At 42.2% G+C, this 26466-nt stretch overlaps 1 protein-coding gene across 2 annotated transcripts; it reads left to right on the top strand.

The window, feature by feature from the left end:
• The first annotated feature begins 1122 nt into the window (after positions 1–1122).
• On the top strand, positions 1123–24357 carry pdzd2 (PDZ domain containing 2). 2 transcript variants are annotated; one of them, XM_028414952.1, is made up of 26 exons: positions 1123–1498; positions 7509–7866; positions 8035–8513; positions 10355–10868; positions 12124–12269; positions 12389–12521; positions 12611–12763; positions 12857–12956; positions 13076–13224; positions 14024–14143; positions 14472–14586; positions 14702–14775; positions 14902–15124; positions 15383–15500; positions 15611–15743; positions 16106–16193; positions 16282–16385; positions 16466–16628; positions 16840–17786; positions 17899–18043; positions 20248–22513; positions 22602–22719; positions 22807–22908; positions 23079–23349; positions 23430–23555; positions 23951–24357. In XM_028414952.1, exons 2-26 carry the CDS (start codon positions 7747–7749, stop codon positions 24106–24108), a joined length of 7065 nt encoding a protein of 2354 aa, XP_028270753.1. In that variant the 5' UTR covers positions 1123–1498; positions 7509–7746; the 3' UTR covers positions 24109–24357. The 2 variants fall into 2 exon arrangements, with proteins under 2 accessions (XP_028270753.1, XP_028270752.1); XM_028414951.1 differs by having other exon boundaries at positions 16463–16628.
• The last annotated feature ends 2109 nt before the right edge of the window (positions 24358–26466 follow it).

Raw genomic sequence — 26466 nt, 5'->3', positions numbered from 1 at the left:
AAATTGCTTAATATTTGAAAAATCCGGACCCGGAATGTCCTCTGTAAGATGAACATTTTGATAGTTGAATGGCTGAAATCAGTCAATGTATGCTGAAGATATGCTGCACCAAAAAACGTATGGAAGAATAAAAGGAAAGAAAGAAGAGAAGAGTTTGATTACTTTGTAGCAATCAAACTAATAATATCTTCATACCAACAGCTGGATTTCTCTTGTGGTGGTCACAGGTTTAAAAACTACAGTATACATGTAAGATAATGTGTCTTCTAAAATTAAACCAGTATGTTATTAAATACATATTTTGCTGCTCTGTTCTCTACATATCAAAATTTTAATTTGGTTATGAAAGAAATGTTGCCTTTTGTTCTGTAGCTTCATATACTGTATGACATTGGACTCATCCCAAGAACTCCAACAATACACGGATAGACAGAGAGCAACACTGTGCAATAACATTCTAATTACAGACTTCCTTTAGCCATCAAACATCATCCTCCTTTCAAAACATATCATCAGAGAGAGCCCAGATTTTATTACTTAGTACAGACATTTGAGGTCTCGTAACCTCAGGAACGACTTCCTGAACAAACCCGAGGAGATAAGAGGGCACACACTGCTGGCATGGTGTCAGTAATAGTGTTAGTATGTTCTTTTAGGCCAAGTATCTCATGATCACATCTATATATAAATTCAGACACAACTGTGTAATAAAATGTGTGTTTTTAATTGTCTGTTTATTTGGGAAACGTACAGTTTTTTGTGCTGCAAATAGCATTTTGTTTACCACAACAGACCCCCAACAACATGTTTACACAGCCAAATAAAAGTTAAGTGTAAATAGTATCAGCACTGTGTCCATCTCTCTCATGTCTGCATTAAAAATGCTGCCAGTTGTTGCACATTCCTGTTTAACTAATGCTATTAATTAATGCAATACACATAAAATAATGATAGTGAGGAAATTGTCTGGACTATATAGAGCCCCTCTTGTGGTCACATGACCCGGTCTGTTAGTCCGTTATAGTGCCTGGCAGGCGGAGCTGAGGGTAAAACAGCCGGCTCAACAGATTCTGGGCACTTTGACTCCTCCCTCCGCCTGCAGAGGAGAACAGGGCGGCCGAATGAGATCTCATCAATACTCTAAAGCTTATCATCCATACCTGTGGATTAAGAGAAACGCAGAATATTAAAGAGTGCACTTTGAGCTGGTTTCTCTTCCTTGGACCGGGGTTCCTGCAGTGGATATCAGTTGAATGGAGTTTTGGAGTCTGAAGCCACTTTTTTTTCCAAGCTGAGCGTAAACGCAGCTTTTCGCTACTTTATTCTCGCACACATTCTCCGTTAACACTTGTATAAGGGGATTTTGTGAATGTGTGTGTGTTTTTTTTTTTTGGGAGAATCATCCAGTATAATCAGTGTCTGTGGTTCACTTAGAAAACGTGGAGTATTGTTTTGAACGGGATTGAGGAGCCTTCGAAATGCATGATGTAGCCCAAAGGTACAGTAAACTCATGCATTATATTCACTGGACTGTTTGACAGATCTAAACATGTTGGTATATATGGAAACAGTAGCAGCGCAGCTTCCCCGCAGTATGTTTGAAGTGTTGGCTATTGTTTTCACAAAGGCACAGGATGCAATATAATTATAGTCACGACGCAAAAGGAATCAACAGCAGGCCTATCAACACAAACACTGCGCTCTGCCCCTTTCATTCACACTTTTCTCACAGTCAGTTGATGTATTATTACATCTGAATTCAAAAAGGAGGGAAACTGTGACCTTCACTGACCCAGTTACTTTAACTAAAGTTTTACAGCAAGAGACTTTGGCCTTTTGATCAGTCTTAGTAGAAAAAAGGCCACAAAATAGGACGGTACCAGTCATTTTCTATGAAAGCCTCATACTTAGAGTCTGACTGATATCAGTCAGCTGATATGATCAATTATTAATAGATATAACAACAGTAAATTTGTCGATTTTACTGAATGAAGATGCCAATAATGCATAAAGTATGTTTAAAAACTATACTAGAACCTGACCAGTGTATTAGTATTCTGATATTATCAATATCAAATGTATACAATGGCTGAGCCGTTAAGGTGATCACTTGCTGTAGTTTTGTATTGCTGGAGAGTAAATAAACAATGAGTCACATGTTTTGTCTTCTCAGTAAAATTAAACATATTAAACAACAATATCAGCATGGGCAGGTCTGGGTAGGTTGCTCATGATAACTTAGCATTGGTCATGTGGTGAGGAGCCAAATTAAATAGACAAAACACAGCCGGTAAGCTGATGTGTTCCTAATAGCAGCAACAACAGAGCCGAGTCTTTAGACATGCTGTGTTGTGTCAGATAGTTTTCATTTTATGAATGACTGTCAGTGATCATGCATCAGTTTGACACACTTCAAAGTCAAAAGCTCATCTGATGATTTTTTTTTCCACCCTTCTCTGAGTTGCCCAAAAATGGGCCGTCCTCAGCACATCTGTCTGTCAGACACATCTGTTGGCTTTCTGTCAGGATTAAAATGCTTTTAGATCAGCGTACCTTCTGCCTTCCCTCTGACGAGGGAACCTCTGCAACTCCATTCAGTGTTTTCTTCAAGCTCCTTTGGCTGCAGCTTCGAAATGACCTCAGTATGAAATAATGTGATAGCTTTTACATCTAGAGGCTGCCATCCAGACTGCTCTGATCATTCCCAGCCTGTCTACCACCTTCAGGAACCAGACACTCTGAAAAGACTCAAAATGTCACAGAGCAGCTTGGATGAGAGTCCTCTGTTTTTGACACATTATCTGACACTGACAGATTAAATGGAGGCTAATGTGGTGGAAGTTTAAGGGCTGGAATGCAGCGATTTTAAAGAGAGAGTTCTGCTTTTAGCTGCCAGGAAGAACCAGGCTGGGCCTGAATAAACTCGACTGGGTTAGGTGCAGGCTTAAAAGATACATTGACTTTTTATGTCGCCAACAAAGCAATAGTCAGGTCATCCTTTTTGTAGTGTTTGATCTCGTCCCTCCCTGCAGCTCAACAACAAAACAGGAGGGTTATTTCATATTAAAAATGCAAGTCCTGACACCAGTAAATAAGGAAATAGGGAACATTTTAAGACTGGACCACTTAACAGCCAGGGATGATTATTGTAAATATAACCTGTTACAATACATCTATAGACTTATGAGTCATTTTAGAGTTTGAAAGTTAGGTGTGTACTGGAGGCATTTGTTCAGTTTACAGGGAGGGGAACTGCATCAACAACAGAATGCAGGTTTTTACAAGTACAAAGTGCTTTAAGCATAGTCCTGTTCCACATAAATGTTAGCACATGAGCCTTCCTATTGTTAGCACATTCTTTGAATTTTATTTTACATTCATACGCAGGGATTCTAAGGGTTGCGAAAAAGACAGTCTTTTAGGTGAAGAATGGGTATTATCGGTCTGCAGTTAGCTGTGACCTCATCGCCTCTCATGTCACCTCACACAGCACTGTCTGTGCAGGCACACTCACGACTCTTTATGTGTTTCGAAACCCAAACAAGCAATCGGAGCACTGCACTCCCATCACACCACAACCATGTATGTTACTGTTCCAAGGTCCTACAGCTGCACAACAGAATGCTCAACAAGAAAAAATGCTTAAGGTGAAATGATATCAGCTTGAACCTGATTGGACTTGTTGAACGTAGACAAAAGGAGAGGGCTTAAAGGGAAAATAAGGGAAACACCTGGATACTTTTCGGATAACACACGCAGCTCTCTGTGGCTATAAGATGTGCACTGTAGAAAAAAACAACACTGCCCATCATATTTGTATGCATACAATGACTTTTAAATTCTTTACTTGAGTTCCAGACAGAATCAGCCCGCTCTGCACTCTCTGCACGCCGTTCACATAAACTGCTGACAGCAGCTCACCACAGCCTGAAACAATAAATAACTCTAATCCCTGGCATGTTCCAGTGCCCCCGTCTAGCCGCAGAGCATTGAATCTGTTTCACCCCCAGACAAACTATGTCCTGTTACAAGTCATATCCTGTTGTACATTTATACTAATAGAGGATAAAGAAAAGACAGACTGATAGAAGTGTGTCAGAGTTTAGTTACTTCTCAGTCATCTGATCTGACATGGATTGAGCTGCTCTCTTTGTGGCAGTGTGTGTTGTCACACAGGCCCACCTCTTCTTTGTGTCCTGACTATTTCAAATAAAATGAAGCCATGCATGTTGAATCCTCCCACAAGTGTAATAAAAAGTCTTAAGGAAGGGTGTAAAGTTGTGATTGTGGTGCACGTATACTTTGTGATGTCAGCAGATGTCGGCAAACAGCGCATAAGTAGGTAGCCTAATTGTTATAGAAGGGTTGTGACTGGTATAGTTTGATGATGGTATATATCTAATGCTGCTTCATAGTCTCATCCTTCAAAAGTGATCAAATTGTAAGACAGCTGAAAGTGCAGTGTTTATATAGAAGCCCCTTCCTGTAGTTGTGTGAGTAAATGCATGCAGGACTCACCATTGTATCAGAGGAAATGGGCGAGAAGCTTGAAGCAGGTGGAATATAACACATTTGTGCTATAGTTGGGTTGTATTTCATTATTCTCTCTGTGTGTCTGCACTGAATCTACATGGGACAGCTGCTTAAATTCCTGATCACAACAAAGTTTGTTCAAAGGGTAATATAATACATAGCATAACCTAGGCTGTGCACCATGCTGCAAATCCTGGTGCCTACTCCTCTCTTTGCTGGATTTTCACTGCATCATTTGTGATGCTTTAAATTTAGTTCTATAGGATACTTTTCAGCAGTTTCTTTGTGAAACACATCCCATTTAAACGTTTTGACTGTCGACAGCTGTGCGTCCAGACGGAGCAGGGCACATGTGGGTTTGTTTCCTTCTTTATTCTGTAACAATGTGACATTTGGGATGTACTGGAATGGGGCTTTTTCTAATCTTTGGCCATATGGCGCCTAGAGGAGCAGGGGGAGGGGGAGGGGGGAGACATCTAGGTCAGTCTATAACACAACAAAAAGCGGGTCCTTGTCAAACTATAAGGTAAAGACATGTTGTCAGCAGCAGTAAAACACCGGCAGAGATTAGTCTTCACTGAGTGCACATCTTGAGACATGCAGAGGCTTTGAAGTCAGTGGAGGTTGTAGGTCACAAAGAGGTGCTGTAAGGTGCAGCAGCACGCTGACTGTCTTCACTCCATATGCCTGGATCGCTCAATTCCAAACAGCTACTGTGAAACACACACACACACCTTTGTCAGATTTTGTCTTGACCTACCTTTTGACTGGGACAGTAACATCTCAGCTTATTGTGGATGAAATCTCTCAGCAGATAAATCTGCCTTAAGTGCTATTCTTTTTTTTAAATCAACCTGTCTTACTGTTCCTGCACCATGAGTTTTGGCTGGTCTTAGAAAGTTCTGACCTCAGGTGTGTTTCAACCAAAGGAAATCAGTGCTTATCTTTGTGTTACTTATGCTGGGTTATAACAGCAGGTTCATATTTATAATTTTCATATTCATAATATTTCAATGCCTCTGTCATTTATTGTTTTATTTTGATTTGAAAGTTAATTGTTACAGAAGTTTACATTGGGTCATACTGTTTGACGTAAATTCAATGATAACTTAAATTTAAAATTTGATAAATTATAAATGGGTCACAAAAGCTGTTGGTTTGGACAATAGTCACAACACGGTTGTATTTGTATGTGGCTTCATGTAGCACACAGTTTGATGGTGACATCATAGAAAACAGTTTTCAATGAGAATGCATGTACTGACTGACTGAAGTTACTCTTTCATGTGCAGTGAGAGAATATCAGGTAGAAAATAGTCCAAATGTCTCCTCCTCCCTCATGAGAACACACTTGTTCTTAGAACCATGAACCTCGTAAACTGCCACACTGACTGCTCTTTTCTGGGTTTACACTGCAGCACACAAGAAAAGCCTCATGAACAAAAAAAACATAGTCAGTGTTGGTGGACTAGTCCCAGTATAGACTGCAGGTCTTTAATTCTTTTACAAGTGTTGAGCAGTGAGCCAGAGATTATGTTCAGAGGGGGGGAAGGGCTCCATTTAGAGGGATTTAGGGCATTACTGTAAATGTCATGTTAATACTGTTGTTATTTAACTGTGTCAACAACTGATGAACTGAATCTGTCTGAAGACAAAAAATTAAAGATTTTATGGTTTATACAAATTCATCATTTACACCTAAATGTGTCATATTTGATATTTCAGGCTGAGAACAGTGATTATGTTATTGATACAGGTTCAACTGTGAGATAACAGCCTCCAAGTAAAGTTTCTTCAGCAGGCAGGTGATGCTATGTTAATGATGACTTGAGTATTCTAGTATTGTCATTTATTTATATTTTTCTATTATGTTATTAATTATGTAAACAGTGTTTAAAAATACCACTAAGAAAGCGCCACACTGCCTGTTAGCCAGCTAGCTATTACTTAGTTCCACTGCATGCATGCATCAAAATGTTTTGTCAGTTTTAAAAAGAAGAAACAAATGTTGGTCATCACAGTCACACATGTATTATGTATCATGTAGTGGAGATGTTAGCTGGACAAACATAATTTTTTGGCGGGGAAATTGGCCTCAACTGAATCATTCCCTTATCTCCTCTGTTCATGTTCAATCACTCTTAAGAAGTATCAGTTCAAAAGTGAATGGTCAAAGTCCCTTTGTGGTGAACTCAGTCAAAGGACATCATAAGGGTAACTGCCCTCTTCGCCTCTGGATGTCACATTTTGAGATTCTACTACGCCCTCATCTCCAGTGCTTCCCTGTAAACCTACACCACTTACTCCAGCCCAGGATTCTGCTCAGGCCAGAGCAGGGCAGGCCCTGTTTGCCTTCAGTTCAGTGTACAGAAATAGTAAAGACAGATTGCTCCAGAAAACCCAACCATTTATTTGAAACCCAAGCTCTGCATAGTCATTACAGTGTGGTCTCATGGTAGCCTGCGTTTCTGTCTATATCTGCCACAGATGTGGCAGCACCCAGCTCTAAGTGTGTAGATGGAGGGTCAACACAGATTCCTCAGGACTGCTTTATTCTGAAAGGCTCTGCTGGTTTAGCCTGTTTCAGACCATTAACAATGAGCTAAATATCGCTGTCAGCCATTTTAAAAGAAGAATACCGGAAGTTACAGATATTTTTAGTTTTTCTTTTTTTATTTAATCATCCAGACCATCATTCAGTTAGCTGATGTCTTTGGAGCACAGTGACGCAATAGAAAAGATTAGCAAGAGAGGCATGTGGATGCTACAGGGAGGAGCAACAGTAAGTCTTAATTCATGAATTTATTTGTGTATATTCCAGTAAATGGCTTTGTGTAAGGATTTGAACATTTAAGACCTAACCCTGCACCTATCCTCCTGCCCCAGGTATAACACAAAAGGATTTAAATACTGATATCTTTTCATTCAACTTTTTCTTTACCTCTTAATATGTCATGTTTCTGTGATCTCTTTAGGTGATGGCCTGATCCTGCAGACAGCACAGCAGACACACAATGCCAATCATCCAACATTTTCCTCATTGGTTCATCTTGAAGACTCTGGGCAGAGTCTGTGCTGTCTTCTCTGCAGACCCCCACTTTCACACACTGATTTGAGGGAGTCAGTTTATACTGGTTCCTTTGGCTATAGTAACTGTGGGGTGTGTCAGAGTGACTGTTGGAGAGGGATCCCCAACAGGCCCAAGATGCCAGGATGCCCATCACTCAGGACAACGCCCTCAGCATCCTCCCACTGCTGGAGGACTGGCGCAGGGCTCAGACCACGAGATCACAGCAGGATGACAACCTGAATCCGGACAGTTCGAATAATAAAGTAATTCATTCACACTCACATCAACTCTAGTCATCAAAAAACGTGTTGTTATGTTTTCTCATTGATAACTAATATCACATTTAGTTCTTAGAAACAAAAGTCTGCTGTCTGCAAATGTTAATTCAGCTTCATTAGCTGGTTGACTGATGTCTCTTTTTCCTTCTCCAGCATGTGGATCAGGACTCGGACCAGAATGAGGAAGGGGGCAGCGTGTGCAGTAGCAGCAGTGTCAGCAGTATTCACATGGAGGACATTTCCCTGTGTCTGGCTGCCATTCAGAAGTTGGTGGAGTACATTAAGTTCAACTTTATGGAGGGTGACCCACCTCCATCACCCAGCCCGTCCTCCAACAGGGAAGGGTTAGATGTGGAGGTCTGTGCAGTTTCCATCAGTAAAGAGGATGTGGATGGAGCAGAGTTTGGACTCAGCTTTGGGAACATACCTATATTTGGGGATCCTGATGGAAGAAAGAAGGGAGGCCCAAGAAGGAGGAGGGACCAGGGCCCCATTATGGATGTGGGCTGTATCTGGGTGACAGGGGTGAGGAAGAAAAGCCCAGCAGCCCGCTGTGGGGGGATAAAACTGAGAGATGAACTGCTGTCCCTGAATGGGCAGCTGATGGTGGGGGTGGATGTCAGCGGAGCAAGGTAAGATTTCTTTAGAAAGGAAATGATTGTACTTAATGCCTGAACATCCCTTTATATTCACCCTATTACATTAAAATGCAATGAATCCAGCATTGCCACAGGTGAGGCTGCTATAGAAATATATATTCAGAGATGTTAAATGGCCTGCTACCATGGAACATTACAGCATTTTTTCTGCTGGAGACAGATCTGTTATGTCACATTTTATATGATACTCTCATATTATAGCCATTCAAGCAGAAATGGAGAAATGGTGGAATTGCTGCCGTGGCTGTCTTTTGTAGCCTGTAAGGTTTAATGGAACTCATCAAAATGTGCATTTTCTGAGTAAGAAATGAGTGAAAATTATATTCAAAAACCTTCTGAACAGGTGTCAGTAATCCTAAAAATCTGTATTGAACAGATTTCCACAGCTGTGTGGTTCTTGTGTTCCTTGTGTTAAAAAAGGCAAACACTGACTTTAGTATGAGAACAAAGGGCAGTTATGATTTGCTTTGAGGTACACTGTCAGAGAGAGAAATCTTTTGATATTTTATGGATAATTATGCCTGTAAATGAGTAAATAATTGTCATCACTGATTTCATTTCAATAGGTATAAAAGCAGGAAATCCTTGTGATATACTGGTGACCTTTCCAGGGTGTACCCCGACTCCTGCCCATTGATAGCTAGGATAGGCTCCAGCCCCCCCATGGCCCTGTAGCACAGGACAAGGTTTAACTGGTCTGTTTGTGAATGTGTCCCTTCTTTTTGAACATGGATTTATTTGGCTCTGCCAGGTTTCCCATCAGTCTGTTTTATACATCACAAATGGTGCATTCAGATCCCGTATGAAAATTCAAATTCCAATCACTCAGCTGTTTGGGATCAGGTCAGTGAAGAACTTTTCAGCTTGGCTGAGAGAGCCATGTGACTCAGGATACTGAAGCAGTCTCATTTAGCTTGGTCAGCATGAATTCTTTGTTAAAGTAATTTGTTGTGACAGATTGCACTTAAGATGCAAAGTATACATCAACTCTTCCTCTTTGCCTTCTGGTAACCTCAGCCAGCCAGGGCCTGCATGGAAAGCAGATCTGTGGACCTGGTCCAAGCTGGAGTGTGTCCAGTGTGTGGAGAGCTTTTATAACTCCTAGTGGTTGAACATGACATTCTGCCCTGTATTACAGACAAACCTATGATCTTGCTAAAGTTAGTGAGTTGAGGATACAGTGATAGTAGTGTTCCCAGCATGTGTGGTTTGAGTCTTTCCCACAGAATGCTTCTGTAGTTTAAAGTAAATGTGTTGTTTGTCTTTTCATTTGTATTAAGTGACAGGCTCACAGCGTGGGAATACAGTGCAACCACAATGACAGCTAGCATCTATTTAATAAATTATGAAGGATGATTCAGCTTCACTCTGTATCAGTTCAGTAAACATGGCTGTTGTAGCTGTGCAGACCATCGTCAGTGAACATACTGGCAAATCCTGGCCCATCTAAAGCGTGATTTGATGCCAACACCATTTGGCCACAGTCTCATGGTCCCTTTGTTTGGTGCAACACCTTTTTAAGGTGGAGAAAACAAGAATAGTCCACATTTGAACTGTGCTAATTTGTAGTTAACAATAAAACCAAAGCCGATACTGTGTTTACACTGAGGAACTAAGAGCAACACTGCACATGTTGTTCTCTATAAAGACAGCTGGGAAAAATTGTCAGAGCAGATGGGAAAACCACCAACCCAACAAGTATTTAGTAACAAGGTCCTGATTTCTGCCCTCCAAACATGCTACTTGCTACATGGAGAACAGTGCATGAGACAGGATATTCCAGCCTTTAGGTAATGGCATTACATCTTTTCCAGTTACCTGGCTGAACAGTGTTGGAATGGAGGCTGTATCTACTTGATCCTTCTGCGGCGGGTCAAGCGAAAGGCTCCTCTCCCTCCCAGTGATGTTGGTGAAAGCATCAGTACGCCTGTGAGCCCTGACAGCTGTGATGACCAGCCACAAGACAGAGCTGCTTCAGAGTCCTCCGAAAGCTCTGCGAACTGCATACGCACCCGCAAGTTTGGTGTCATATCACGTTCGTCCTTTAATCGCGACAACAGGGACAGTACCGACTCAGAGATGCGGAGCTGCACGAACGGCTACAGCTCCTCCGCTCCCGTTGAAGTGGACGTCAGACCTCCAGGAGACAACTCAAGGTGTATCCTCACTACACAATCATCTGCTGAGGGAGACCCGGATGCCTTCCCTCAGCTGAGAACTGCTTCACAGTGTCTGCACAGTGGAGGAGCTGCAACCCTGCCTGCAAGATGCCACAGTCAGTTGTTAGAATGCAAAATGGATTCTTTCAGCAGTGAACCTTCAGACCAGGTGAGAAACACTGGTGAGAAACACTGCACACACCCACTTCAACCCCTTTGACCCTAAAGTGTTTTTTTGTTGTTGTCCTACAAACTCCTGTTAGTAAGACTCCTTGTTCACTGCATCTCCATGGAAACTGCACAAGCCTAGATAGAAGGAGACACAACACAAAATCTATGATTGTGTTGAAGGCTGCAGATTTGGTTTTGATTTTAATCATAGATTTAGTTGTATTTGCTGACCGAACTGTACATCACTCTTTCTGCATTCAAATCCTATAAAGTCCATTTTTGTGGCAATTCTTTAAAGAGCATACATTTCAGTTGCATGTATCTTATTTCAGCTATCCCACCATCCTGCTACAGCCTGTTTCTGTAGAGTGTGGTAGACTTGTCCGTGCTTGCAGACAAACAGCGATCTTTGTCAAGGTCGACTGTAATATAAAGAGTAAAACAGTTTTTACATATCAGTTCACTGGTGTAGATCCAGCAGCCAGGTGTTCAGTGGTGCACAGATGTCTGAGAGGATAAATAGGATCACCACCCTGCAACAACTGGTCTGAGGGAACCAGAGAGCATGATGGGATAGTAGTTTACTGGAACATGTGGGTCAGGGGATTGGAGCAGACAGCTGGTGTATCATCCTAGCACATCAGGGGGATTGTACATGAAGAATCATTTCTGTAGCCAGCTTGTTTGTGCCCTACATGCTGATGACCTGTCTTATTTTAATCCTGCAAGGTCTACAAGTTGTCAAAATGGCTGATAAAGCTCTGAGCAGCGAGGTTAAGCAAGATCATAGGTCATGTACTAATCTGCACATCAACCAGCAGCACTGTGGCTGGAACATACAAAGGGTTAATGCCAAGAGGGAGCCAATTTTATGAAAACATTACATTTGCACACTTAGTCCAGCAGCTGTGGAGAATATGTATCTTGTGTTTGTAGAAGTCAGCATCTTAGACATCCAGAAACCCGTCCAGCGGTGACCACTGAGCTGCTTCTTAATGTTGAGTAAGAGAGAGTAATTTCAAGGGCCAGATCAGGTTAATACATCTTTTTAATTTCAGTTAATTAAAACAAACAGCCACACATAGCTTTCTAGGTGAGCTGTTTGCATGCCTAGACATGAATACGCTCACATGGTGAACTGAGGCTATAGTCAAGCCTGTGCCCTTTGCTGCATTTCATCCGTCTGTCCATAGGTGTGTTTTCAGCCTCCCAATATTTGCATATGTTAAATGTGTTGTGCTCTTGGTTTGTAGCCCAGAGAGGGCAGCCAAATCTGGAAGATGCATATGGTGAAGGGTCAGGAGGGCCTTGGCATCCAGATAACAGGGGGACGTGGCTCCAAGCGCTCCCCTCATGGCATCATTATAGCTCACATAGAGGAGGGCGGCGCCATTTTCAGGTACACAAATCTTGCCCTCTGTGGTCTATTTGCATTTTATAAGAGAGAGTGTTCTTCAGTACAGTAATATTAAATGCAGCTCCATTTAGTTCTGTTGAGAATGCATGTGTGTGTTTCAGGGATGGCCGCCTTCATCCTGGTGATGAGCTGCTGATGATTAACGGTCAGTCTCTGGTGGGTCTCACCCATCAGGAGGCTGTCGCTATCCTCCGCTCCACTACTGGTCTGGTCCAGCTTGTGGTGGCCAGCAGGGTAAGTGCACACAAACACACACGTAGGTTCCTCACCATTACCTCAGTCACTGTATGCTGATGTCTCCTTCTCTTGTCCTGTCCCTGCAGGAAGAATCAGATGTGGGTTTCGAGCGCTTCCCATCCACCAGTCTCCCGGACCTTGTCAGTACCTGCAGCTCCTCCTCCTCTCTGTCTCAGATTGCTCCTCCACGCTCCCCCCAGACCTCCAACAGCAGCAACAGTCTGCACAACTCCTATCTGGTAGACACAGTGCATGTTTTTTTTATCTAAAGTGATGCATGATCTGACATAATCATATCATACATATAATTGTTTGTGTGTGCGTGCTTGCAGTTGACCAGCCTAGAGAAACTAGATGATCAGAATCAGGGCGAGACACCCAAAGGATCCTGTTCCAGCCCCACAACCATGAAACTTTGCAGCCGCTCCCAGGGTTGGTGCTTCACTGTCTGTTATGAAAATAATTTTCTGAGTGGAAACATTTGTTTATGTCATGACATAAATGACTATTTTTGTGCAGAGAAATGAGATCAATGTGTTTCCTGGTTCAAGGTGGGAGCAGTCGTCTGGAGTCAGTGGGAGAGGATGATGAGCTGTTTGTGGAGAACGGTGTGAGCGGTTGTGAAGTGACCGAAAAGCCCCCACGTGGTCGACGCAAACACTCCTTACCACAACAGCTAGATAGTTCTGGTGTGAGGCAGGTGGGTGAATGTATACATCGTACCTTGCGTTGTTGTACCTTGCTGATGAAGTATATGGAAGAAAGACAAACTGGGTTTGGTTGTTCTTATGTTGTTCTTATGTTATGTATTGTAGACACTGACAGTACAGTGAAAGACTTCCTGGTGCAGCACCATTTAAAGGCACGCATACCTTTATTTTGAACCTGATACAAACAAACCTTCCATTTGGTGATATACTCAATGTTAGGCATGTCATATGTGAGTAGGCTGTCTAAGAAAGAGGTTTAGGCTTTAAAAGAAATGAAGCATTCAACCAAAACAAATAACCTGATATCTGTCTTTGTATGTAATTGTTTAGTAATTTGGTTATACAGCTAAATTCATTCTGTCCCCTTTAAAGAGACCTGATCTTTATACACACAGTGATGGAAAAAAAAGATGGAGAGAGAGGCGAACATGCAGCGTGGTTGGAACATTTCAAGTACCTGTGTGTACTAAAAGTAGACACAACACGTGATGTTTCAATGACTCTTCTCACTCTCAACATCCCACCCTAAAAAAACCCATCTCAAGGCAGATCAAAGCCAGGCTGACTGTCATAACAACAATGGTACTGAGAACTGCTCTAATTGCTGTGTTAATGAGGCAGTAATTGAGAAAAGGAAATAAAACGGAACACGGTAACATTCAGCCTCTCGCATGGCTGTGAGGGTGAAGTTCGGTCATCAACAACAACTGATGCAAGTGAGCCTTCAGAATAAACAGAGGTCTCACTTAAGTTTTGTTTTTACTGTTTTCATATTCATCCCTCTTCTAGGAATATCAGATAATTAAGAAATCAGCTCGCTCCCTGAGCACCGTTCAAGTGGAGTCTCCATGGCGACTGGCGCAGCCATCCATTATCTCCAGTATAGTCCTGATGAAAGGCCAGGGCAAGGTGAGTGCACTCCTTTGTATGCATGGAAAATGCTCAGAGTATGTGTCTATAAGCTCACCCAGCACATGTATACTGTTCAGCTGCTGTGTTGATTTTTGTGATTATTGTGTGGGGCTATCACAGAATCTTGTGTTTTATTATGTTTAGGTTTTGTTATGTGCAGATTTGTACGTGAAATGTACACCATTTTAAGTTGATATTTTAAAGTTTTACAACTTTATTTCCTCCTTCACATTAAAAATATGGTAAGGTAAAATAAAAAGAAATAACAAGATGCTTGAAAACCCTGCTTGCCGTCATACTTTCTGATGTTCCCTGCCTTCCACAGGGTCTGGGATTCAGTATTGTTGGTGGGCAGGACTCTGCTCGTGGTCAGATGGGCATTTTTGTCAAAACAATCTTCCCTCATGGAGCTGCAGCAGCTGATGGACGACTGAAAGAGGGTAACAATTAACAATTTTTGTTGTGTCATTGATCTGACAGAGTATATGGTTAGAAAAAAAAGTTTGTTGTATTGTTTGTATATGTTTTTTAACACTTGTGTGTTTCTTCTTGTAGGAGATGAGATTCTGGAGGTAAATGGAGAGTCTCTCCAAGGACTCACGCACCAACAGGCCATCCAGACCTTCAAGGTACACTCTGTGTTTTTAGTTTTTTTGTTCTGTAATAGTTTTTTACATGTTTAAATGTTTTTCTTCAGACAAAAGAAGGCCTTTAATCTAATTGTTGGTCCAAATTCTGAATCTCCTCTCCACCAGCAACTGAAAAAGGGTGTAGTGACTCTAACGATTCGAACACGCCTGCGCAGCCCCAGCCTGACTCCATGTCCGACCCCCACCCTACTAAGTCGCTCCAGCTCACCCAACTCCAACGCCAGCGGAGGTACACCTATCCCACCAGGCTTTGAAGACGCTGAAGGCCGCAAAGGCCCTGGTCCAGGTCCAAAAGACTGCATCATCATGGAGGTCACACTTAATAAAGGTTAGCTGGCTTGATGCAGTCGTTTTGTTTTTACCTTGTCTTGACAGGATACATTTATTTAGGGTCAGTAACATAATTAATACCCTCCAGTCAGTGGACTGACCACAACAGGACTGTGGTATGGAGCCTAATGACTGAAATCTACATGGGACAGAGAGGGGCTGGGCAATCTGAGGGGCCCTCACAGTCAATAAACTAAAGCAATTTCAAATCCAAACATAAATTTAACCAGTCTTTGATTCTGACCACTTGTTGCAGAGTCTGGTGTTGGTCTGGGGATTGGAGTTTGCTGCCTGACCCTGGAGAACTCTGCTCCTGGAATCTACATCCACAGCTTGGCTCTGGGTTCAGTGGCCAAGATGGATGGCAGGCTCAGGTAATAATAACATACAGCTGTGCTGAAGTAAATGTGCCTGTGATATTAGTGGTTGTATAATGCAGACAAATGTGTTTTCTATGTTGGGGCTTTGACACCTCTCTGTGCAGTCGTGGAGATCAGATCCTGGAGGTGGACTCAGTCAGTCTGCGCCATGCTGCTCTCAGTGAGGCCTATGCCATCCTCAGTGAATGTGGTCCCGGGCCGGTCAGCCTAATTATAAGCAGACACCCAAACCCCAAGGTAAGAAATTCTCTTATTTGTAGTCAGAAGGTTGCATCCATTCTCTTTTATCCATAGAAGAGGCTGACCTCTGCTGGTCTCTGTTCAGTCTTATGCCACCCACATGTTCATGGTTGGCTGCTGCATTAAAGGTAGGGTAGGAGAAAACTCATTGAGAGTCAGCCAGATTTTGAAAGTAAACACACGACCCTTTCTCTCGGAGTTCACCTCGAAGCCACGCCTCCCAATTACATACACAAAAGTGCATCAGAATGAAATCTCCTACCCTACCTTTAAGGGGACACTATTTCTAATAGTGGCGAGGGTCTCTCCAGTGTTTTAACAAGCTTACTGATTAGAATAAAACTGTTTTCTTGTCTTAGGTATCAGAACAGGAGATGGATAACATCATAGCCCGGTCTACACACAGGGACAAAATGAGCAGGAACAGACACTCGTCTAATTCTCAAGGTCTGATCCTTACCTTAACTCTGCACTCAGGTGAGCTTCTGTCAGTGTTATAACACAGTATGCTGCTTGGGTGTAATCTCTGCTGTAGGTCTGTCCTGCAAGAGCCCCCAGCCAACATCAAAGGAAAGGCAGGGAGACAGCTCCCCTGCTCTCAGCTGGACCATGAAGAGGTTTCTGGAGCCTGCCAGCAGAGTAAGACCTCATTCATTGTTCAGATTGACTCTGTCGTGCAGAGTCAAAGTGTACATACCTTTATTTTGTTCTTGAAGCAGGAGTCCCTGAGCTCAGAGTCAGAGTTATCCCAGTACTTCTCCCAGGACATTTCCAGCCACTCGTTCCTGTCTGAATCCATTCTGATGAGCTCCAACAGCGATGAAGCGCTCCACCAGCGGAGCTGCAGCACATCTTTAGATGACAGTTCACCACAACCACATGGTAAAAATCCATCCATTTACAGTGCTCTGGTTAAGAAGGCTGCATCTATCAGTTGTTGATTATGTATGTTAAAATAATTTTATCTATGAAAGGTCAAAACTTGACAGGTTTTTGACTTCTAAAGGTTAATTGAATAACATTAAAATGAATAATAATATGAATCTTTGACATATTTGTTTCCACATATATATTATCTGCATCTTATTTTCAGCCTTCACCCCCTCTCTGACAGAAGTGGAGAGTAACCCTGTGTACAACACAGCACAGGACAGGACCTCTGTCCCTCCTAATCACACTGCAGGGGCTGTTTGCCAGCCCATTACCGTCTCCAGCCCTGCCTCAGTGCGGAGCCCGCTCCTCCGTCAGCGGCGGGTGATGTGCTTTGAGGATGAACTGAGCGATGATGATGACCCTAACAATGTAAAAAACAACAAGCTCTTCAACAAGCCAGCAAAGTACGAATCTGTTAACTTCAGCGATGCATCTCCAATTTCCAAAAGAAGCGACTCGGCAGTTGTAATTGCTACATCATCATTAGATGTGGACAGTGAGGATGGTGGTGATCTGCAGAGCAGTGGGAGCAATGATGTAACATCACCACTCCATGGTAATGTTACATCAGCCTGTGGTACTTCCCCACAGGCTGAGGAGGATAGTCCCAATAATTCGGTGTTACCTGGTTCTGAGTCCCCCTTCATGCCTATCCGCAGCCCCTTTGACAAGGTGAGCAGCTCGGTGCCGACTAATCTGACCATCAACAGTGAGAACAGTACAAGTCCAGATGAGAGACAGCTGGAGTCTAAGCGCTCCCCCAAACTCGAACATAAAGCAGTGACACGGGTTAAAAGTATGATGAGCATAGAAGCACCAAACCTGCCCCAGCTGCAGAAATCCAAAAGTGAGGACCCCTCCACAGGTGTAGCCCCACCCCAGCCCCCATCCACTGCTGCAGCATGTGGAAGAACCCCCAGGACCGGGCTGGCACCCCATCAGGTCTGCAAAAAGGGAGACACCAGTGAGCTTGTGGGTGTTTGTACCATTGAAGCTGTGACCCTGAGGAGAAATGAGGAGGAGTCGTTTGGGCTGGACCTGGAGATTATGTCAACCCCTCTAAAAGTCATCATTGCCGGCCTAAAGCCAGGAGGCGCAGCTGAGAGAGTATGTCAGAACTATCTTGATATCAGTGAAGGAACAGATTTTCTTTTGAATCTGTTGCTGAGTGAAACATTTAATTAATTTAAATTTTTTTTTTGTTTTATTGTACTTCCAGGAATCTCAGGGCAAGCTGTGTCCTGGAGATGAAATTGTTAAAATTAGAGATAAGTTAGTGTGCTCCTCTAGCTACCAGGAAATCTGTGAGCTCATGCACAACCTTCCTACAACTCTGTCATTGGAGGTCAAGAGGCCAGTTTCAGGTAAGACCTGTGGTTAAGAATCTTATTTGTTTCAGCGTTCATCCAGCACCAGTGTGGAGAGGATTGTTTTTTTCTCATACAGCCCACACTAGAGCCTCCTGCAGCCTTTCAAATACAAATGAATTAATCTCACAGTTAGTAAGTCCTGTTAACTGATGAGACAAGCTTAGTGCAGTGGTACATTGAAGTAAACTTCCCTTGGAAGTAAAAGTGCAGATGAATATGCAGTGTGGACCCTTATACAGATATCCACAGTGGCTATTCTAATGTTCACATCGCACATAGTCCTGTGGCTGAATTAGTGACATCACCAGGCTTAGAAGGTTCATCAGAGAGGGATCATTTACCATGCAAAGTGTAAATAACTACCCGAAACAACAAGATAGGGCATTTTGTCTCCATCAGTTGTATGATCTGCTGTGGTCTGTCATCACATCTGACTGGTCTCACATACAAAGTCCACAAACACATCAAGACAATGTTCTGTGAGTGCATGTGGATGAGCAGTGTCCACAAAAGAGCACATTTGTTCTTAGCTGTATGTTAACAGATCTGCACTTGTCAGGTAGATGCTGGAGTGTTGTATCCACACTGTGAGGTCACCCATAGGCTTCTAAAGAGCAGTGTTTTTATGTTTACTTTGCCAGTGCTGGGCTCAGCCACCTGCTGTTAATCAGACAGACACATTTCCTTCAGTCCGTAATGATAGAGAACCATGACTGCAGAAAGCTAAACTGGGATAGAGATCCATCAATACTGTTCTCTGTGTGTCAGTGTAATTATGCTGCTTGTCACTGCTGTTAATAAGCTATTAGTCCCAGGATGCTAAATAGAACACCATGTCTTCCCCTTTTATGCCGACCTAAGACGTAAGATCAACCCTCCCTCACTCACTTCCCCAAAGCAACCTGCAAGCGTCTGGCTTTCTATCCATGGTGACTATTATACACAGTATTTTACCTTTAGTCACTAGATTTAGCCTTCATTCCTGTAACTCCCTGTACGCTTTCTACACCTTAATTTAAGGAGTCTTCCTGTTGTTGTGCTACTAGTACTGTAGTCTAGTGTGAATCACAATTTAGAACAGACATTGCTGTGGATTGCTTATTTTTTGATCACAGAGAGATTTATCTACGTGTTATTATATCATCTAAATTTCCATTGTAAGAATTGCCTTTACTTGAACAGAAATTAGTAAAAAGTACACTGGAGGTAACACACCAGTTCAGCTTCTTTATGTCCTGTTTAACTCAATCTGTCCTATCAGGAACAACAGTAGAGGAATTCTATAGGTGACATCATGAAGCAGCCACAGCAGTGTCTTTAGTGATTTACCATCTGAATAAATATAGAAAATATGTAATCAATCAGCTCTGCATCTGTCTGACCATAGATGTTTAGATACAAACTAACTTTTCCTCTTTGACCAAAAGTTGTCTCACCTAATCTAACAACTGGAGCTCTGTATAGAATGTAATAATAATAATAATAATGCATTGGTCTTATATATGTAGTGTTCTACCTACATGTGTTTCTGCATGCAATGTCTCATTAGTTATATTCTGATTAAATTATATGCATATATATATATATATATATATATATATCAATATAATAATAATATATTTGTATTACAGAGGTAAGCCACACCACAGTATATTAATGTGGGACATAACTATCCGGTGCAGGTTATTGTGGTCTCTGTGGATCTTATACAATAATATTAAACTGACCAAAGCTGTGTCTCAATTCATCTGCTGTATACAGAATAGACAGTGGACTCTAGTATAAGGAGTACACCTTATATATGACTTTTTATTGTGTGCATTGTTAAAGTCAGAAAACGACAAAATTACCTCAATTACCTCAAATACACACGGCAAAAGCTATAGAATTGCATGCTGAAATCTATAAAATACAACTGGATGGAGTAGGGCATCCTGGTACATTTTGCATGTCATGTCTTTTTCTTAGAGTAGAAGTATGAACATTTGAACATAGTCTGAGTGTTGATTACAGCTGTGTTGGTAAGTGACAGAAGAAGCACTGACTGGTGATGCAAATAGAGAATCTTCCTTCCTCTACCAGAAACGATGCAGACTCTGAATTGAGACACATAACATAATGTTGACAATGGGTAACTAAAAAAGCAACAATTGATCCTCCCATGCAGATCTGACTTACTTCTCTCTCTGTGCTTCCAGCTGTAGATCATCTGTCCAGTTTGATGATGTCATCAGCGAGCAGCGATGGAGCCAGCAGGCTGAACCCAGCCAAATCTGTTCAGGAAGCACCTGATGCAGGGCGAGGGAGTTCCAACCACACAGATCAGACAGACTATGACTTTGAAATCCCCATCACCAATATAGATGATATTTTATCAGAAGTGAGCCTCAGCTGTGAAAGCACCAAATCCTCTTTGAAAACACCTCCTAATGAGCCTGTATCCTGCTGCTCAAGCCAACATACTGTAGCCATGTCTGAGGAGCAGTCCATTCCTAAGGACTCCCCAAGACGTGACGAGTGTCTCCACATTCCTGTGGAGGACAACAAAGCATCTGTTTTCACTGGATCTAGTCCAGAAAGGCCTGATGCTGGTTCTCAGCGTATGTACCCCATAGGAGATGACAGTGAGTCAGACAGTGACAGCAGTCTAATGGTAAATGTGGTGGCTGATGCTGATGGTATCAATGAGCACTCCTCAGACAAGGAGGAGGTGGAGTTTTTTACCTGTGATGCCCAGCAGCCTGCGGCCAGTGAACATTTAAACCAGTCACCAAAGCATGTAAACGGCCAGAATAAAAACACAGATCGGACCTCAGATCTGTTACACCTCCCTCCTAAAGGCTCACCGACAGAACGCTCTCAGCCTTCCCCTACAAAGCCACCATCTCTGTCTTCCAATATGGAGTGTGCCATTAATAGTGCCAGAGTTAAAGCATGTGTGGGATCCAGCCCTGCACCCCTCAGTGTCTACAGGAACCACACCTCAGCAGATACACACAGTGCCACTGCAGATACACACAAAGATGCCTCAGAAGTATGGAATACACAGACACCCTCAGTGGGAGCGGACACCTCAGGTTCAAGCGTCAGATTGGATGCAGGAGTTTCAGCATCAGTCATAAACAAAGAGAAAGTCTTGGCATGTAGAGCTAATGCTGATGCTAGCCCCCTACTTAGGAAGAGTAAGGAGCTGAAAGTCCTTGATAATTCGGATTGTCCTGTGTGGGGTAGTAACTTTAAACTTCAGCTTGAAAGTGGTCCTCCTAAGCTGAAAGGCTTGAGTATAAAGAGTAAGAACAAACCACAGGATGAGCCTCTTCAAAAACCTTCCAACAATAACAGTCTAGTTTCCTCGGACACCAACGCTTCCCTAAAACACTCAACAACATTTCCACCAGTGGCAACCATGTCCAGATTTGTGGAGGCCAATAACTACATGAACACTGACAGAAGGCAAATTACAGCAGAGAAGGACGTCCACTCAGGATCCAATGCCAAATCACAGTCGCCTGTCACCCAGAGAACATTCATAGAAGTCAGACTGGCTTCTTCATCTGGGTCATCTTTACCAATCACAACACACAGTGAAAGTGTCTTTTCAAAAGACTCCAAAAACTCAAAAAGCTATTCAGATTCAAGATTAGCATCCATGCTCTCTCCTGCTGTTTCCACTGCAGAGAAAACAAACGGCATGGTCAGCAGCATGGTGTTTCATTCACTGTGTTCTATGAAAGCAGCTCCTTCAACCACAAGTACCAGCTCCAGATCTGCTGTGGAGACAGGTGAGATGCTGAAGTCCAGCACATCCAGACTGTACATAAAGACCACTGACAGGCGGAGCCTCCCCACTGACACCACCACCTCTGTGGGCTACAATCCATTCTCTGTGCGGCATAAAATAAAATCATTTGAAAACCTGGCTAACTTTGACAAACCTGTGGCCAAGACCAGCGACATTCAGTCCTATGCTCTGGCATATGGAGCCTCACTTAACCAAAGGATAGCAGGTTATATAGGGCTGGTTAATTCTGTTGACTGCCGGGTACGACAAAGGAGTTTTAGCGCTTATGTTGAAAACCTAATCCCTGCCACACCCTGCTCACCTCTTCATAGTAAATCTCCTGAGGCTGAAGTTCAGAAAGCTGCAGATAGGACTGCGCTACACACCCCTCCCGTGCTGCGGAGGAAACAAGGAAAACTTCCCCAAAGCAAGTTGCGGCAGCTCAGAGCTCTCAGTATGCCTGAACTGGAAAAACTATGCACAGAGGACTTTACCAAGGGACATGGTACAGATGTGGATAAAACAGATCCTACTGTACCTACAAAAGCCTCAATGACTGAGAACTCTGCAACACCCAGAAATGTGGATGTAAACATGGTGAGCCAGGTCAATGCTGCAACCACTGAAGAGGCTCCTCAGGGAACCCCAGACACACACACACAACAGCCTGGCTGGTCCATTAGGTATGAAGTCTCATACTATGAGTCTTTTATCATTTTCCCTTTAATGATTTTTGTATAAAAAACTGTAAATATCTTGTTTTGCCTGCAGTTTGAAGGAGCTGATTTCTTCTCCTGTGAGTCAGTGTAAGCTGGAAGGCCTGCTGTCCTCCCTGACTGCCAAATCATACATGTCAGCCCTGCTTCAGCAGACCACGGCCCTCTCAGAGGTGATAGCAGCCTAAAGGCACATTCCATCGTCTTTAATGTATCAGATGTCATTTCTCTTTTTGTGACTCTGTGTCTGAACCTTGCAGGTTAGCAGTAACACCCACCTTGTTGTCCTGGGTAAAGAAGAAGGCTCTGGGCTTGGTTTCAGTATAGCTGGTGGAGTCGACCTTGAGCAGAAGGAGATAACTGTAAGTATAGAGATGATCAGGAATGTATCGTTCAGATGCAGTGCTGGAGATAATTCAGAGCTATGTGCGCTGCAGTGTGCCATTCAGCAGTTTTTATACTATGGTTAAAGCAGAAACTGCATATGAATATGAGGGTTTTTAAACTAATAATCACTGTAACGTGTGCCCAGGTTCATCGGGTCTTCACCAAAGGTGCAGCAAGCCTTGAAGGCACACTCCAAAGAGGTGACAGCATTTTATCCATAAATGGCACAAGTCTGGAGGGCAGAACCCACGGAGAGGCCGTGTCCTGTCTTCATCAAGCCCGGCTGTCCAATCAAGCCTTAGTAGTCATTCAGAAACACGAGGACAGCGATCGGAGTATCTCTGACAGACAGGCCTCCGCTGTCCTGCCAAAAAGTGTGTGTTCTGCCAGAAACAAGCCTTCAGAAGCAGGAGCAGGTAAAGACTTTACATCCCACAGCAACCCCTTCATGTGGTCCCATTTACAAAGTATCTAACCTCTGAGTGTTTGTCAGCAGCAGGTCCAGATGGTGTTTTAACAGTGGAGCTTCACAAGACTTCTGCAGGCCTAGGCTTCAGTCTGGAGGGAGGGAAGTCCTCGAGCCAGGGAGACAGGCCTCTCACTTTCAAATGCATCTTTAAAGGTGATCCTCTTTTTCAATCAATACACTTTAAAGCTAAACATTAATCTATTTGCATTGAACTGTAGTCCTCTGTCTCATTTTGGATAATTCAAGTGTGCACTCACAGATAATTATGATGGAAACATGTATCTGGTTAATCTAGCAAGCTAACACCAGCTTTCACATTTCACCAGGAGGCATGAAATGAAGCCAATAAACATAATGATGGCTTTTAGCTGACAATGGTATAATAAAAAAATAACAGATGAAGCTGATTCACATGATTATTAATAATTGTTGGATGTTCCACCCATGCTGTTCCACATTTATTCATTTATGGATACATTTTGTAACTGAGAGAGAACAATGAGAGGTTGTGTGTATTAAAGCTGGATTGTTGCACTCCTCTACAACAGGAGGAGCTGCAGAGCTATCTGGTCTCATTGAAGTCGGAGATGAAATCCTGTCTGTTAATGGCTGTTCTTTGGAGGGCCTCATGCACCACGATGCCTGGAAAATAATCAAAGCCACTAATGATGGACCCAACCACCTTGTCATACGCAAGGCAAGATAACTGAACAAGGACACACAAAGCTCCCGAGAAGCTCCACTGTGAAAGTGTCCTTATAAAGAGGGCCTGGAGGAGCAGTAAAAAAAAGAAGAAGCACTCCTTTGACTGATGGACTTTGTGCTTTGTGTTGTTTACATGTGTTTCTATTAAACAGGTCAAATTGGAAGACCGTTTTTGGTGTACAGTGCTGAATTATGAATTATTTCTTGAGAGGTGCAGTTTGTTTACAATAAATTGACTTTGAACACTAAAGGAAACACTGTCAGTGCATTTTTTAAACACATTATCATGTGTGTGTGATAACAGTAACTCCCTTTGAGTCAGTGCAGCAACATGAAGACGCTGTCATCAGAGGAACAAGCAGCAATTGTGCAAAAAGTGTCTGTTTATATGCTAACATAGCTGACTTGAAGAATACTAATAATTTAATAAATAAACAGTGTTAAATCACTGAATTAAATCAAGAAACACACATGTAGGATTTCACTTAAAACAGAAATTTGAAACACTTAATGTTCATTTTTTACTTCTACCAGCAGATGTCAGTAAGTGCACACAGTAGTCTCAATGCCACTGACAGTACTATCACTTCTAGTGTTAAGAACCCTGATTAATTATTGATACTTATATATATTTAAATGGAAACATACATGGAAATTAATTACAATTTGGATGGAAATAGACAAAGAATCATTAGTCTAAAAAATGTGTAATTGGAACACTGTTTGGATACCTCCAGTCTTTCCACCAGATTTAAGCTGCGGTGACTTACTTCTATTCAGCTACAACTTCTCTTATAGGTGGAGTTGAGGTGGAGACTCTGACCTGTGGAGACAAGTCAAGCTCTTTCACACCCAAACTGGAAAAACTATTTATGTATTAACATAGCTGTTTTTGGCAAGATAGCTCTGGCCACATAATGTACATGAATGCTGCACTAAATACTACAATGGTGCAGTCATTATATTATATTATTATTATTATTATATTATAGAAAAGGAAAGAAAGAAAAAAACAGAGCCGGGCCTGCAGGTACTGATGTCGCCCCATGTCCTGGAAAATTCCCCAGCAATGACCAAACTGAGCTCCCACTGACTGCAGCTAAAAGATGCCATTACATGACAAGGTGTTGAGTTCACCTTAATGACCATAATTACCAAATATCTGGTGAAGTTAATTTCAGATAATGACAGCACAGATTTATGCTTGACATTCAGTACAATACCTCACCTTTACATGGAATGATTTAATAATTTAAAGTGTAATGAAAGCTGTGGAAAACACTGGCACTAACGTCAGCAAATTCCACTCCACTTGGAGCCAACAAACCAAATGTGTCCTCTGAGAGGCTCGGTGTGTGAGTCATTAGTGACACATGTTAATGAGCCACGATAAGTGCTAAATGAGTTGAGGATGTGAGCTCCGGTTAATGTTATTTTTTTGATTTTGGAATTGCACAGAAGTCAGTCACTCTGGACTGCTGCATATAATACAATAAAACCAGTTAACATTAGCTACTCCCCATGAAGTCACAACAAGTCTTGTATATAACATACCAATGGATGGATGTAATTAAGTGCAGTTAAGATGCAAATAATGTACTTTTTACTGTATTTCTGTTAATTAAGCTACTATAAAGACATATATTCAGTGGAGATTGAGCCATGAAATACACTGCCACAGGATAAACTAACCAGCAGCACAAATTTCAAACTTGCTTCCCCATTAGGAGATTTTTGGCTCGTTGGAGGCAGCAACTCAAACCGTTGCTATGGCAAACATGTGAGCTATGCTGACATACCCAGCAAACATTACCCGCTGCCTTCTGCTGAAAACAAGGATCATAATGAGAGAAAAACTAAAACAATGGAGGCTAAAGTTAGAAGCTGAGAAGAGACTTGTGGTTTTTTTTACACTAAAAAAAAGATGAATTTAGTTTGATGAAGTTCAGTTTTTCTGTTGTTACTTTTCCTGGTTGGATTTGTTTTAATCTCACAGATGCTGTATATTTAAATGGATATTATTTAAAAAATTGATATTTAGATATACTTTAATAATTGGCTGGTGCCATTGTGCAGTCCTGAATCTTATGTGGTGGGACAGAATAAAACATTTTGATTCAGATTTAGCTTCTCTTCCTGGACTGCTGTGTAATGTCTGCAGCGACAGCAGCTACTAAAATGATTGACTGTTATAATGCAGCTATTTGATCTGCACTTATTATATTGTGTTGTTCTTATAGGATTATTTGCATTCAATTGTTTTCCCAGTAGTTTCCAAAATTTCCCAAAGAGACAATAAAATACACCTGAATTCTGATTCTGTCAACAAATATAGTGAAAAGACTGACAGGTTACAAAC

This window comes from Parambassis ranga, chromosome 9, assembly GCF_900634625.1.
Source record: "Parambassis ranga chromosome 9, fParRan2.1, whole genome shotgun sequence".
Classification (NCBI taxonomy): Eukaryota; Metazoa; Chordata; class Actinopteri; family Ambassidae; genus Parambassis; species Parambassis ranga.
This window is presented reverse-complemented; position numbering and strand designations above follow the sequence as displayed.

Coding starts and splice junctions, on each gene's coding strand:
- pdzd2 (XM_028414951.1), top strand. CDS start 7,747: ATGCCCATCACTCAGGACAACGCCCTCAGCATCCTCCCACTGCTGGAG. Junction 16,194..16,281: donor ACACTCGTCTAATTCTCAAG/GTCTGATCCTTA, acceptor TCTCTGCTGTAG/GTCTGTCCTGCAAGAGCCCC. Junction 22,720..22,806: donor AGACCACGGCCCTCTCAGAG/GTGATAGCAGCC, acceptor TGAACCTTGCAG/GTTAGCAGTAACACCCACCT.